Source organism: Etheostoma spectabile, chromosome 18 (assembly GCF_008692095.1).
Source record: "Etheostoma spectabile isolate EspeVRDwgs_2016 chromosome 18, UIUC_Espe_1.0, whole genome shotgun sequence".
Lineage (NCBI taxonomy): Eukaryota > Metazoa > Chordata > Actinopteri > Perciformes > Percidae > Etheostoma > Etheostoma spectabile.
Window position 1 is genome coordinate 22,141,966 of NC_045750.1, and position 14,680 is coordinate 22,156,645.

The following is a 14,680-nucleotide window of genomic DNA, read 5'->3' on the forward strand; positions in this document are numbered from 1 at the left end:
TGAACAGTGTAGAGGGGAAATAACATGTTAACAGTTATAATATACATTTTATAGAATTCACCTTAATCATTTGGGCTAGAAAATCTAGAAAATAATCACCAGATTAATTCATTATTAAAAGTTAGAATTATGCAGGCGCCTGGGGCCCTTTGCTGTATGTCATTCTCCCTCTCTCTCCCCTTTCATGTCTTCTTCAGCTGTCCTATCAAAATAAAGGCTTAAAATGCCCAAAAAATAATCTTAAAAACATAAAGTGAAACCTCCCCATCTCTAGATTTACTAAGTCATTTAGTCTTCTGGTTGTGCAGGCGAAGGTATAAAATGGATGGGAAAAAAGCGCACGGAGACACGTTAATCCAGACCATAATTATTTGCATGTGACTTCATGTCCCACAATGTGTCTCCATGGGTCTGCATCTCGGTATGACTCTGTCATGTGATCTTCATCTTTAATGGAATTTGGTGAATTTCAAGCAAAAACGTTTTTTTGATCGGACAGCCTAATTAGTGGACTTGGGTGGGAATCAACCTCCTGTCTAATCAGTTTTCTTTTCTTTTTTTCAGATCGCAGAAGCCTACTCGCTCAAAGAGGACTGTATCCTTTCATATGCACAATGACCTCATAAGTGACCTTATTTTGTTCTACTTGTATGCATTGTGACATTGGTGCCAGTCACAAGTATTTTTCAGCTGAGTCATGACGGATACCTTTGATGAGGGTCCTCAGACGGAGGAGATTTGGGGCTTTCTTCCGTTAGAGGCCTGTGTTGGTCTGATGAAGGCCATCACGTGAACCCGTAGGAACAAAAGTAATTATATTCAGATATCTGAAATGGCAATAAGCAACAACCAATGTTAAAACAAAATATGTCGTTCATCTCTCTTCTGAGGTTCTCTTGTCTGTCTTACTGTAAGCAACATTGTCTGGTTGTTGTTTTCTATCTGTTCATTTGTCTCCCAGTAACTGGGTGTTCCCCACACTTTGGCTGAAAGCCTGAAGGCTTGTAGGAGTAGTTTCCTCTGGCTTGGTTTGTGCTGTTGCTTTGGGAAGGAGGACAGTGTGTGTTACCATGTGCATGTGTAAGGGTGGAGAGAAAGTTTAGAAGTCTATGTATGGGGAGGAGAGGATTCATTTATTACCTCCGCCAAGGAGGTTATGTTTTTGTTGTTTGGTTTGACTGTCAGGGTTGTGATTACAGAAAAATTACTGTCCAATTTTCCTGAAACTTGGTGGAAGGGTGGGCCAAGGACCCTTTACATTTTGGAGTGGATCCAAAGCATTTTTCTGTATTCATTTTTGTGTGACAGATGAAGACGTGAAAGAGGGGGAATGACATGTAGCAAAGGTTGGAGTCAAACCTGCAACCGCTGCGTCCAGGAGTAAACCTCTATAAATGTGTGACTGCTCTACCAACTGAGCTAACACGGCCACTGATATTGCTTTTAAAAGAAGTTTAGTAAAAAAAATTCTCCTTGTTTTTTCTGTTCCTTTTGTCTTTTGTTTCTATTATACATGATCATAACGTGGACACTGAAACATGTTGGGTAATTTATTATCACAGGTTCCATTAAATGCCCCAAAATATAAAGTAGTAGTACTTTACTTCAGTAACAAATCCCCAACTACAACGGAATGTGTATTTTAATTCATTAATATACTGTAAGTATATTCCTGTGCTGCCTTGTTTTTTTATGGAAAAATATAATTTGTTATGGGGGGGGCTCTCCCTGGGGGGGTTCGGAGGTATGTCCTCCCGGGAATTTAAAAAGAAAAAAAGAAACCATTAAATGGCCCTTTCTGGAGAGTTTTGTCCAAAGAAAAGGAGAAATTGAGTCTTACATGACATGTGTAAAAGTGCAAGGTTAAGAGCCTATACTTTGCACTGCTGTAGTATCAACAGGTATTAGGTTATTTAGCATTTACATTACTGGTAATCAGTCATCACTTGATTACACATTGTATTACCCTGTTATGATATAAGAAGTGACCCATACAACATACATAATGTGCCACATGAAGAGACAGCATATGACAGTAGCAACAGCTGAGAAGATTTGGGTCTGGGGTGACCAGGTCCAGGTTTTTAGCTTTAGGAGAAAGCATTTTATCTGTTAATCCTACCGACGTAGACCATTATGTGTCATGTAGTTGACCCGCAGTGGTGAATTGTCTGCAGTACTGTGCGGGTTGTTGCATGCCGTGTTCCGATTGCTCCTCCAAGACATGCCATTTCAAAAATCTTTCTTTTTTTTTGTCAGAAATGTCATGTTTTCAAAAGCATCACTTTCATCAAATTGCATGTGACTTATACTTCCATTAGGCAACTGACTGCCAGCAGGCACATCCGGACACAAACGAGACAGAGTTATGTCCCGGGGCTGATCCCCGGAGAGCCCCAGCCCAATTTAACCACCCAATCGTTCTCTGACTAACTAAACTATTTATTTTGGCTAAAGGGTCATTTCCTCTGCCTCTAGCCTTGGCGCTGTATGATAAGTGTTGCTGTCCTTTTCCTGTGACGTGTTTCACTCATCCAATTGACCTTTTCATTATAAGGATCTTTCTGACCTCTAGGTCATTTGAGACTCTGTTCCATTTACTTTGCCGCCCTTGTGTTTTGTATTGATTTTGGTTTATTAATTATTAAAAGGTGCATGGTGTGTGCACCACAATGACTCATCAGCCGCACAAATTCAAGTATATGTTTGTGGGAATGAATTGATTGTAGTGTCATTTAACACAACCTACATTATATGTATCTTATGTATTTAACGGTTGATAAGCTCAGTTGATGATTCATTCATTCATTCATTCATTCATTGTCTCAAGTAAGTAACCATCCCTGTTTTTGCCATTATATGTCTGCTGGTGAATGCAAGCCAGTGTGTTTACCGAAATAACATGTAACTATGTGGAATGAAACCATACCAGAAAAAAAGACTAAAATCGTAGTTACTTAGTGACGTTTTGATTGAAAGCCTCAGTTAGTGTCTTTAACTACTGATTCTACCAGACCAGTGGGCCATCCAGTTCCTCCAGCTGGAGAAGCTCTACCACCAACGTCTGCTCTCCAACCTCGCCGCCCTGCAGGATAACTGGGGTACTGCATGCATCTGTTTTCTTCCCTGTTCTGTTTTTAGGGCAGGATTGTACGCGGGGCTCCGGTGTTGGTGGCGTGCTTTAAAAACTATTTGAATCCTATGTCGTTACGCAATGACCGTTCATAAGCTGAAACTTGCATACGTCAATCCATTTATTTTACATCATAACAAAACTAGGTACTTAGGTTCTCAAAAGAGGGTTCTCAAATTAAAACCACATACTCAAACACTAATTCCCTTTAGTGCAGTGGTTCTCAACCTTTTTGAGTCGTGGCCCCCCGGAATAATGAGTTTGGTGTTCGCAACCCCCCCGCGATATCGAGAAAGACAGCGGCAAACTGGTGTAAACAGTTGTTTCTACGTCCCTCCCTCTGCTGATTTTGAGGGATTTTTGTGAATGCTCTGTTTAATACATGTAAACAAATAACACGTTGCGTTCATGCGTTTGTGACTTTCTCTCCCCCTGACCCGTCTTCAGACCCCTTTCTGTGTTCCAGGACCTTCTGATTTATAAATGACACTCTGAATATAACACATGAATTGTACCAAACTCACACATTAATGTAAAAACCATCCCCAGCCTAGACCTAGACTACCCGCAGAAATTATCTTGCAATCCGCTTTGGGGTACCAAACCCCAGGTTGAGAACCACAGCATTGGTAGACGATAGCTATCCACACTGGTCCTTCAATAAAAATGACTCCAACATTATCCGTGATCAAAAACCTAAATGTAAGTCTGTTCAATATTGAGAGAAAAAAATGGATATGTGCATTTATTTTGTGCGCACCTGTACGCCACATGTGTTCCCAGAGAGCCAGTGGAAAGAGAAGAAGAACGATGAAAGCAGTTTGCCCACTGAGACAGACGGCATCAGTCAGAAACACATCGAGACCCTGAGCCAGATCTGCAGGACACACCTCAGGTATTCCACAAGGCATCCACACAACATGCATCAGATGAAATGTAGACAGAAACCTAAATTCAAGCTGTTTTTTGTCTTGTATTGAGCCTCAATACTACACACTCCAGCAGTTCTTTTTCCTTAAACATGTACGTAGGAAAGTTATGTCTTGGACATTTCCCCACATATCAGTACAAGCACAAACCTCCACTGTATAAAAAGCTCTGCTTCTTAATCACATTCCTCTCAGGCTATTTCCTCCCATTACCTTCATCACTGTCGGACGGAAAACCTTTTAGCAGCCATTTTGCTTTACTGTAATTGACACTACACTGCTCACACAGTGGACTATTGGTCTCCCATGTGGACACGCTGGAGAGTCCAACACATTGATAATGCATGAAGATGCACTGATGATATGGAGTGGGGAAATCAATATTTCTGACAGGGCATAAAGGATTTCCATAAGACAGTTAAATACCACAAGTCTGCATGCAAGACACTGTTGTCTCCCAGCTATCCTGGGACTTTCTGGTATGGTATTGCTGCCCACAGTCATTTGATGCAGGTGGATTTCATTTTGGATAACATGGAAAGGCCTGATTAATATTTTGGCTTTTTATTAAAATATTTAGTAACACCATTAACCTTGTATGACATTTCTCTACCTCTCTTTGTCTTCCTCTGTCTTGGCTTTCCTTTGTCTCTGTCTGTGTTCCTCTTTGGGGCATCACTCAGACCATCCATCAGTGTGGAACAAGTAAGACATGTCAACCTTCCCTCTCTGTATTGATCTTAATTTCAGACATTTCCTAAATAATAAATCATTGTTAACCGTGTGTGATTCAACAGAACATGCAGAATGCAACACTGACAGACACTCCGAGCACGAATGAGAATCTACAGCCCTGTCATGACAAAGGTAAACACGTGCTATGGTTTATACAGTACCAGGCTCTGCTTTGAGCTAAAAGCTAACTGCATACTAACAAGCTCACAATGCCAATGCTACAATACAGATGCTAAACAGGTGTACCATGTTCACCTTCTTACGTTAGCTTGTTAGCATGCTTGCATTAGCACGTCGCAGAAAGTTTAGCTGAGGCTGGTGTGAATGTCATTAGTAATTAAAATGTTGACATGATGATAGCGCTTGGTGAAAAGAATATAATTCATCCAGAGATGGACATGAATGTGTACCAACTCTCATGGCAATCCATTTTACAGTTGTGGAGATATTTACACAAAAAAACCAAAAATACTGCGGGTGGCGCTATATGAATAGTCAGGGGTTCACCAAGTCAGTAGGATTCATCCTCTGGGGACTATGAATATTTTTTTTAAATGTCTAATGCAAGAAAATGCATAAATCTGGTTCGGAAACAGGTTTATCGCCAAGTAGTTTAGCAATAAAAAAAGTAAGGTAAGATAAAAGCAAGTACTACAAACAGTCAAAAACAAATCAAATCAAAAATATTGAGAGAAAAAAGTACAATATACTGTATGTGTTTTAAAAATGAAGAGCTTAACAAAATACTGTTCAACACGTGGCATGCTGTGTTCCTCAGCCCTATAAAGTTCCGAACATTAATTCATTATCAGTCTTTAGCCTCTTTATGGACACACACACACACACACACACACACACACACACACACACACACACACACACACACACACACACACACACACACACAAATTGGCAACACAAACATTAACCTTATCACCCCTTATAAACTTTAATGTACGTTTTGTTGAGCAGGACTGCAAAATGCACCTCTTTTTATTATGTCAGTTCTTTATTTAGACAATGGAAAAGACTGGCATATAATAAATAATAATAATAATAATAATAATAATGGTAGGTTTTTCAGAATTGCTTCCTTTAAGACTAGCATAATGTACCATGACCTTCTAATCAATTCATGGACACATTAAGATACACAGGACCTCTGTGTACATGCACATGTTATATTCACATAAATTAAGGATTAAGTAATAATCCATCATCAATAACCAGTCTACTGTGTTACTCCCATCGGCCAGTCAACAAGCCTGAAACAACACAACAAGATGAGGAACAAGAGCAAAGCATGGACTCAGAGCCAGAGCTTCCCTTAGCACAGACAGGCCCTCAGGAGGAACGGGGGGAGGAGGAGGAAAGAGAAGAAGAAGAAGAGACGTATGAGGACGGACAGGAAGTAGAAGAAGAGGAGGAGGAGGAGCCATGTGAGGAGACGCCGGAGGAGGAGGTGAAGGTGGAGTGGCCAACAGGAGTCCCCCAGGCTTCAGACAAGGACCTGGCCAAGCTGTCCCACACAGAGGGGGTAGGATTACACTTTTTAATCCTACATATACTTTATTTGTCTGCCTTTACAGCTGATTATCATAACTAGAGTATGTGTGTTTTAGTAGGACAAAACAGACAGATGACACAGGGTTCTTGCATGTTTTAGTAAGTCAAATATAAGACGTTTTTAAGACATTTTAAGACCATAAGCATTGTAATTTAAAGGAACATGCCATCTAATTGGGACTTTAGCTTATTCACCTTCTCCCCCAGAGTTAGATAAATCCATACATATCCTTCTCATCTCCATGCGTGTCGTAACTCTATCTGCCACACCCACCGCTAGCCTAGCTACAGATGCTAGAGGTAACTGGTTCCAACTAGCTACTGCTCCCAGTAAGTGACAAAATAACGCCAACATGTTCCTTTTAACACATTGTGATTTGTGTAGTCACAGGGTGTACAAATAACAAGGTCACAAAAGACCCAGTCATCTTCTAACTGTATACAAACTGGGAACTATATTCTCAGGAGCCGAAGCACTGCTACTTGGGCGGAGTGATTAGCGCAACACCTGAAAATCCCTGTTGTTACTCTCTGCTCCTCACCACAACCAGGGTAATGAGGGTTACACTTTTTTTGACCTGACTGAATAAAATTTAAGACCTCGGATGAAAACCTGTCCATTTTTAATGACGTTTTACATTTTTTACTTTTTAAGACCCCGCGGGAACCCTGTTGCATGATTTGGATATAAGATGAGCTGTGGTGATGAATACAGAACGGGTTAAACTATCTTTTCCTGCCCTGCTGTATCCTTCTCTTGATCGTTCTCCTCTTTCCTTCCTGGCTTCTTTCCTTTCTCCTCACCATCCATGTATCATCTCCTGCATGCATCTCTCCTTCCTTCCTCCTTTTTTCTAAATCTCTATTATACTTTCTGCCAGCAGAAAGTCCGACTGTATTTCTAGAGGTTCTATTCAGGTTCAGGTTACTTTATTGGTACCCGTGGGTAAACTAGGCTTATAGTGTAGGAGGCAGGACATCCTTAAAACTTTGTAGACCACCACATAACATGCAAAACACCAAAGATTAAAACATGTAATAGAGACAGCAAAACATGGATAAAAGGAATAGAAAACGGTACATGACTAAAGTGCTTGTTCTCTGGCTCACAGCTCTTTGTCTTTGCTGGGACACTCCCATGAACGAACCCGTAGTCTCTTTTTTTGAGATCATCGCCGCCTTTTCTATGTTCAAAAAACCTCCACCCATGCTCGCTGGTGTAGCCTGACACTTGGGATGTTACCCTGCCAAATGTGCTAGATTTCTGAGGCTGCGCCAAGGCCCCATGTTCTGGCTCTAACACTGAGCTGATGGGGTTTAGGTCTTCCTAGAGGTGGAGATGAAATCAGAGCTATTCCAAACAAGCAGTGCAGGCTGAAGGCTTGGCATTGTCAGTTTCATGGCTCTTATGTAACCCAGGGGAGGATCAACTGGGTGGGGCATGGGTGGGACTCCTTTACTTTGCAATGAAAATGACTGAATCACATTCCATGAGGGTTGTTGGGGGTGTTTGTTTTGCACTAAGCAAGCTTACAGACCATATTAAACCATATAAACCTATTCTGGTACAACCTCTAAATTAGGGTTAGTTAGGTTAATTATGAACCTGAAAATGAGCATAATATGAGCCCTTTAACTTCACATCGTCCTCAGTGGTAACACAGAAAATCCTGATTCGAGCTATTGTGCCTCTGTACAGACTTGACTGAATGTGACGACTACTGCAATATTGGCCATGCTATCTGACCTATATAATATGGCAGCCTGAGCTCTGTGGTTTGTTTACAGATTAGCATCAGGTCGAAAGGTTTTCATTAGGGTGGGTTAGGGTTAGGGATTGCTCTGATTACTGGCCTCTGATGACCGCACAGTGTAGCTGTAGTTCAACATTGTTCAGCGCAGAGAATCAGTTGTGCTTCTGTGTTGTTTCATCTGTGATTTTGCAGCTCTGTGTTAACTTGCCTCAACTACAATTCATCTAAAACACTGCTGGTCGTCTGTTAACTAATACAACACCTACAGTAGGTTGGGCATTTTCTGCTGATGGAGCCTGTTCACTCCCTGCCACCGCTTATGTTTGGTGATTGGATTTCATGTTACGTTCTATTCTGCAGTGTAACTGTCCTTTAAAACAAGGTGTTCAACTGTGTCTCAAACCACCACACTGCTTGGTTTACAGCAGCCTATACATTTGTGAAATATTTTGCAACCACAGTTAAGAAAAAAAGAGGATCTAGTCTTCTAACTTTTATTGACAAACCCCGATTGATGATTTTTTTGTAGATTTTATTTTCTCCCAAGGAGAACATTGGCCAAAAGTATGGCACTGTCATAAGTGAATTCAATTAATTTATAATAATGATGATGATGATGATAACAGGGAACACAGTATACAGAGTAAGATAATAAAAACGCTCATCACACTTTACAGATCAACTTCCTGGTTCAAATTTGACCTACTGTACTTGCCAAAGGTCTCTGCGCTCAGTTCTAAAGTGCGTTAAAGGATTATTCCTGACATTATGGGTGTTCTCACTTTCTTGCTACACTGCCTGCTTGTTTACAGCGTGAGTGGCAGTTTGTTTGTTGCCCTGTTGGACTTATTTTTAGGTGTTTGGCTATCTCAGTGCTTACTTTGGTGAGGTCAATGTTACCATAACCAACACAACCAAACCCTAAAATAAAACCCAAGTTGTAAAAATAAATCTTGTACTTTTAGTACACTATAGATGTTGTATTTCCTGTAGAGTCATATGTGTCCTTTGTTATGTCCTAAGATGCTTAGTTGATTTTATGTTCATATTTTTATGTTGATTTTAGAATGTTTTGTTCTATTACATATTTGTGTTGTGAAGCAACAGATTATAGTACTTTACCTAAGACAAATTTCCCCTCAGGGACAATAAAATGTATTCTATCCCATATTATACTCATACACCATGATGTACTACCATAGTACAGTACCAGTCCTATCAGGTTCTGGGTAGAGTGACCCCAAAATACATATATAAAAGAAGAGGAAAACGTTAGTGGTCATTTGTCTTGTTTCTGTATCCCCGTCAGAGTTCCTCCCCAGAGGGTCTGGTCTCCATTCTGAAGAGGAGGAGAGCATCGCTGGATGGACTGCCTCCCCCGAGCGACATTGTTACTAAACAGAACTCCAAACGCAAAGTCCGTTTCAGTGAGCCAGAGGACGGCCTTGAACAAGGTAGTTTAACTCATCTGCTGTGTAAACACTTCTATCAAACATGTGGAATGTTCCCGGACCAAGGTTACATTACATACTGTATATTCATTATACATACAGTACTGTGCAAAAGTCTTAGGCAGGTGTGAAAAAATGCTGTAAACTAAGAACGCTTTCAAAAATATCAATTATGATTGGTTATTTTTTATCAATTTACAAAATGCAAAGAATTGCTGCTGGTTTGAAGGCAAAGGGTAGAAACACCAAATGTTGATGTCATTTAGATTTGTATATATAGTTATATATATATATATATATATATATATATATATATATGTACTTCATATATACTGTATATATATCTATATATATATAGATATATACGCACTGTATATATACTGTATAAATATCTATAAATTATATCTATAGATATATAGATATATATACTGTGTATATATATATATCTATATAGATATATACGTTTTGTGACATAGAATACAAATGTCTGATCTGTCATTTGATGCCTCTTGGAGGTTTTTCCATCTTTTCTTGGCTTCTTTATGCACATAAATACAATTTTTTTACCTGGGGTGCCCAAACTTTTGAGCCCCGCTGTATATATACATATAGACACACATATATACATATAATTATTATATATACTGTATGTTTACGTATATATTACATATATCCATTTCTTACTTGTAGATGAGGTAGGTGGGGATTCCTGCCTGATCCTGCTGCTGCTGTGTCTGGTTACCGTGGTGATCAGCATAGGCGGGACCGCCCTCTACTGCACCCTGGTGGGCACCTACTCCAACATTTGCACCGACTTCACTCACAACGTCGACTTCTACGTCCTGAGCGTACGGAGGTTCTTTGAAGGGCTCGGACACTGGCTGCCCCTCCGGACTTAAGACGCTTTCAGCTGCAATCCAGACGGAAGCTATACTCCAGATACTTGTTCTTTAACGGACAGAGTAAATCTCTGTCTAATCTACAGTTAGGAGACAACTTAACAGGCATGGGATGCACAAGCATTACTCTGATGCTGCCATCCAGTGTTTAAAGCTTTGATTTCATCTACAGTGACTGGACTTGTGTCTAAGACGTATGAATTTGAGCTATCAGCCTTAGACGTCTGTATAACTAATGGGTGCTCAAAGCAACATCGAAACAGAGAAGAACTTTCACAAGTATGTATGTTATGGGATGAGTTTAAAAACCTCCCGTTTGCTACTGTTTTGTGTGGAAACTTCATCTTAAGCTGAACCTTAAAGATACCACACAAGAGGGCTCACAACTCTTAACAATATTTATATTTAACAAGAGAAGTTTATGTGTGTAGAAGTGTTTCCCTTACATTTGTAGCTATTGTAGCTGTGTACACATTTGCATAAGTATTATTGTATAAGTCAATATATATATATTTTGACTTATACAATAAGTCTTCAAGGGCTCATATTATGCTTTTTGGCTTTTTCCTTTCTTTTATTGTGGTATATATCTTTTTTGTGCAGATTTACAAAGTGAAAAAAACTTAATGTCCCCCCCCCCAAAGGGACTTACCATCTCCAACCGAAAACACTGTTCACAAACTGCTCCAAACAGCTCTATTGTAGTCCAGCCTTTACTTCTGTGACAAATGTGCGTCACTTTGTAACACAGGTTATAATGTTCACCTTGCTGCTAGCGTGGTACGCCCTCATACTCTGCTTCTGACTGGCTAGTAGTCCTTACCTAGCTACTGTGCATGTGTGACTCCCAACAAAGATGGAACAGACTGTAGCTGTAGACTCTGTAGCTAAAACAGAGAGCTCAACACACAGGGTGAAAAGAGGTGCAGCAGCAATGTCCAGTACAACAAAAGGATTTGGGGAAAATTAACCCATATAAACCTGATATAACCTCTAAATACAATTATGAACCTGACAATGAGCATAATATGAGCACTTTTACAATCATTAAGATCGTACGTGTGTGTGTGTGTTATTTTTTAGAATGATTAATGGGCATGAAAAGGATGTTTAAATTCATGTTACCATTATCTTTTCCTGTCAATTCTCTGTTAAAATAACATATTATAAGGCTGTACATTTTATCAGACACATTATACAGCACAACGACAAATGTTCATATTATTTTTGAAAAACTCTGATTGCGGTTACAGATTAGCCTTTATGATCTTTCACTGAAAAAAACATAATTTCATAACTGTGCGTTTACCTCAATACAAGGGGTTACCCTTAACATTCCTGTTATTATTTTAATATGACCAATTCATAGAGAAGCATTGTGCTGTATGCCGTACTGGTAAACTGACATGATCGTAAGCAGTGTGCAATACAGTAATTTCACTCTTTATAATTAGTAATTAGTTAATGTTTAGGCCACATAGCCGCATAGTTGCTTCTGCCGCTGTAAGGAAAAAAAATGATGTTCATACCCGGGTGATAGTGGGTATTAATCCAAGAAAAAAACTCAGAATTTCTAAGTGGTAAATGTGGATTTGGAATTATTTACTACTTTGGATCCAGTGGTCCTGATGGGACCCTTTGGCGGGCCGGTTCTGGGTCACGGGCCGTATGTTTGACACCCCTGATTGAACTCCACAAACTCAGGCACTTACGCTGTGTTTATACTTTTGGTGCTCAATGTTTTCATGTAACCCCGTTAGCGTGTAACCCTAAAACTCCTGTTCTACATGTGGATTCATCATCATATCGATCTGCAGTACACTGTGTACACACAGCTGCATCATGAGAGTAAAACCCCAATGCGGACAGAAAATACTTTTGGATTGTGTGTGACACCAGGCAAAAAATATAATTGGTTTAAAAACAAAAATAAAGTACATTACTATTGTGAACAACTCATTTCAGCTCTAAAACAGAGCCTATCTGCATGGGGAGTATGGAGATATCCAGTGTACATGGGTTATGCTGTCTTTGTATTATTTTGTCAAAAAGGAGGGACCAACAGCTGTGTTACCGGTCTGGCACAAGTGACACAACAGAACATGTGACAGGAAACACATTTTATTGAAACAGACAAAATGACATTTGATCAGCATGTTCTTTTTTTGCCTTGCATTGATGTTTTTACTGATTGAAACCCATTTGTATCCCTCTTTCTAAAATCCCAATGGTGGCATAGTTATAAATTCTTCTGTATTGTCAATGTAGATATTACATTATGCAATCCACCTTTATGTTTTAATATTTATGTCCAGTGGTGTCCACAAGGTAAATACAAAGAAATGTGAATTTAGGAATATCTTCCATTGTTTTTTTATCTTTTTCTTTTTCTTTTAACTGTTGCTTGATGGGTAGAAGTTTTCTTCCCTTTAAATGAAATGAGCCCTGTTTAATAGACAAACATTTAGTTTGTGGGAATGTTACTGAGGGTTTCCATTTGGCCACAAATGCCCCACCAAGTGTTACACCTCAGCCTCGCCAGCAGATGTCAATGTACACCATGGAATCAAAGACCATGTCAGCACAGCACACAGTCCTCTGCTCCGGGTTCTGGGAACCTGGAAGACAAACACTGGCTGTCTTTAGGCTCATTAGCTTTTAATCAAAAGATAAATCACGGTACAGATTACAACACATTAACACAGCTTCATGGTAAACTCTTACCACTGGGAGAAGGTCCTCTGAGCCACTGTGTTGGGAGTGTAGGTCTTTGACCTTTTAAACCTCCACTGGGACAGCTGGGCCCTGTAGCGTGACGGTTCAGTGGCCTTTCATCAGGGCCACTGATCTGTGATACACAAGAGGGCACACATCAGTTCAGCTCCGCGTCCTCAGGGAAGTCCTGAAGAGTTCACCAACTCTGGCTGTGCAGGGAGCTGATCCTGATCAGCTTCCCTGGAGAAGAAAAATGTTAAAATATGTGTCGTCATCAAAGTATCTTTTGTTTTGTTCCAACTATTTCTAATTCAAAGATAGGAATGGACACATTTTGACACCCTGATATGAACTAAGCTGTAGCTGATGGGTGAGTGAGTAAGTGTATATAAAGCACTATCTGAGAACAGCAGAGAAGTCTTATTTCATCAGTACCTGCATTCCAGGTAATCTCTGGCCCTGGAATACCAGCTATCAAGGTCCAGTACTCTGTGGACGGTCTTGTTAACACCGCTGCTCGTCAATTTGTTTGCGGAGTCTGGACAGTTGAAGTGGTACTGCCACATCCGATACGGGCCCAGAGGAAGAAGAAAGCATCAGGGTTGGAGCAGGCTGTAGACCAGCAGGGACCAGGCGGGTGGTACCAGAGCAAGAAGCAAAGCCAAGACTTTGGCCTTAAATGGGCTGAATGGGCATTCTGGTATCAAGCACGGTTTCTACCAAATCACAGTTTATGTATCATCCAGTTTTCAGACCGTTTCAGATTTTCCAATGTGTGTTAGGGGACGGAATGTTGAGAGCCAGAGAGGAAGACTGATGGGGGAGCTGCAGTCCAATCCTTGACTTTTCCCTCCACTAAAGTTTTCACTCTTCATACATAATGGTTGGTCAAAAAGTAGGAAATATTGTGCCTGTCTTAGCCATGCAACTATTGAATCCATATTGCATCCATATGGGGGGGGGGGGGGGGGGAGCAGTGTTGCCAGATCTTGGGAGACGAATACGCAACCAGGCCTGTGAAAACAAGCCCAAAAACAGCGACTTTTTCTACGGAGCCCCCTAAGATCCTGGAAGAGATAAATAAATAAAACTCTGTGCACGGTGTTACCATCCATGGGGACAATGGGGGTAAACTGTCCCCACGGTGGGCTAGAGTTTATTTATTTTCTCCCTGAGCTTTAGGACAATGACCACAAGAGGGAGTTAAATCAGATTTAAACATTATTTAACATTATAAACTGATGGGATTTGAAATATAGACACTTTTTCACAGTGATTTTGAGTTGTTCCCCACGACGGGTTGACTCCGTTCTTTTCCTCCTTTCTCCCAGTCTTTGTTATATTTCTTCCCGTATTTCTCCCACTTCATCCCGGGCATTTATTCCTCCAAAACCTCTCCTCCAGTCCACTCACCATCAGTCTACTCGCGCATTTTCCCAACCAGAAAAACAACAGACTGCCCTGCTCTGCCTCTGATTGGCTGGTACTCGTTTCCATC

At 40.4% G+C, this 14,680-nt stretch overlaps 1 protein-coding gene and 1 long non-coding RNA gene across 3 annotated transcripts in view; both read left to right on the forward strand.

Annotated features, from left to right (window-relative positions):
• Positions 1-12,419, forward strand: part of cnstb (consortin, connexin sorting protein b) — a 28,789-nt gene extending 16,370 nt beyond the window's left edge. For both annotated transcript variants that reach the window (XM_032542861.1, XM_032542863.1), the window contains exons 4-11: positions 565-595; positions 3,015-3,101; positions 3,917-4,028; positions 4,746-4,767; positions 4,860-4,929; positions 6,054-6,334; positions 9,427-9,571; positions 10,259-12,419. In XM_032542861.1, the coding sequence (XP_032398752.1) occupies positions 565-595; positions 3,015-3,101; positions 3,917-4,028; positions 4,746-4,767; positions 4,860-4,929; positions 6,054-6,334; positions 9,427-9,571; positions 10,259-10,467 (957 nt within the window). In that variant the 3' untranslated portion in view covers positions 10,468-12,419. The remainder of the gene's footprint in view (positions 1-564; positions 596-3,014; positions 3,102-3,916; positions 4,029-4,745; positions 4,768-4,859; positions 4,930-6,053; positions 6,335-9,426; positions 9,572-10,258) is intronic.
• On the forward strand, positions 1,771-2,677 carry LOC116706197 (uncharacterized). The gene is made up of 2 exons (XR_004336170.1): positions 1,771-2,187; positions 2,260-2,677. It is a non-coding gene; the product is annotated as an uncharacterized LOC116706197 (long non-coding RNA).
• Positions 12,420-14,680: the final 2,261 nt, after the last annotated feature.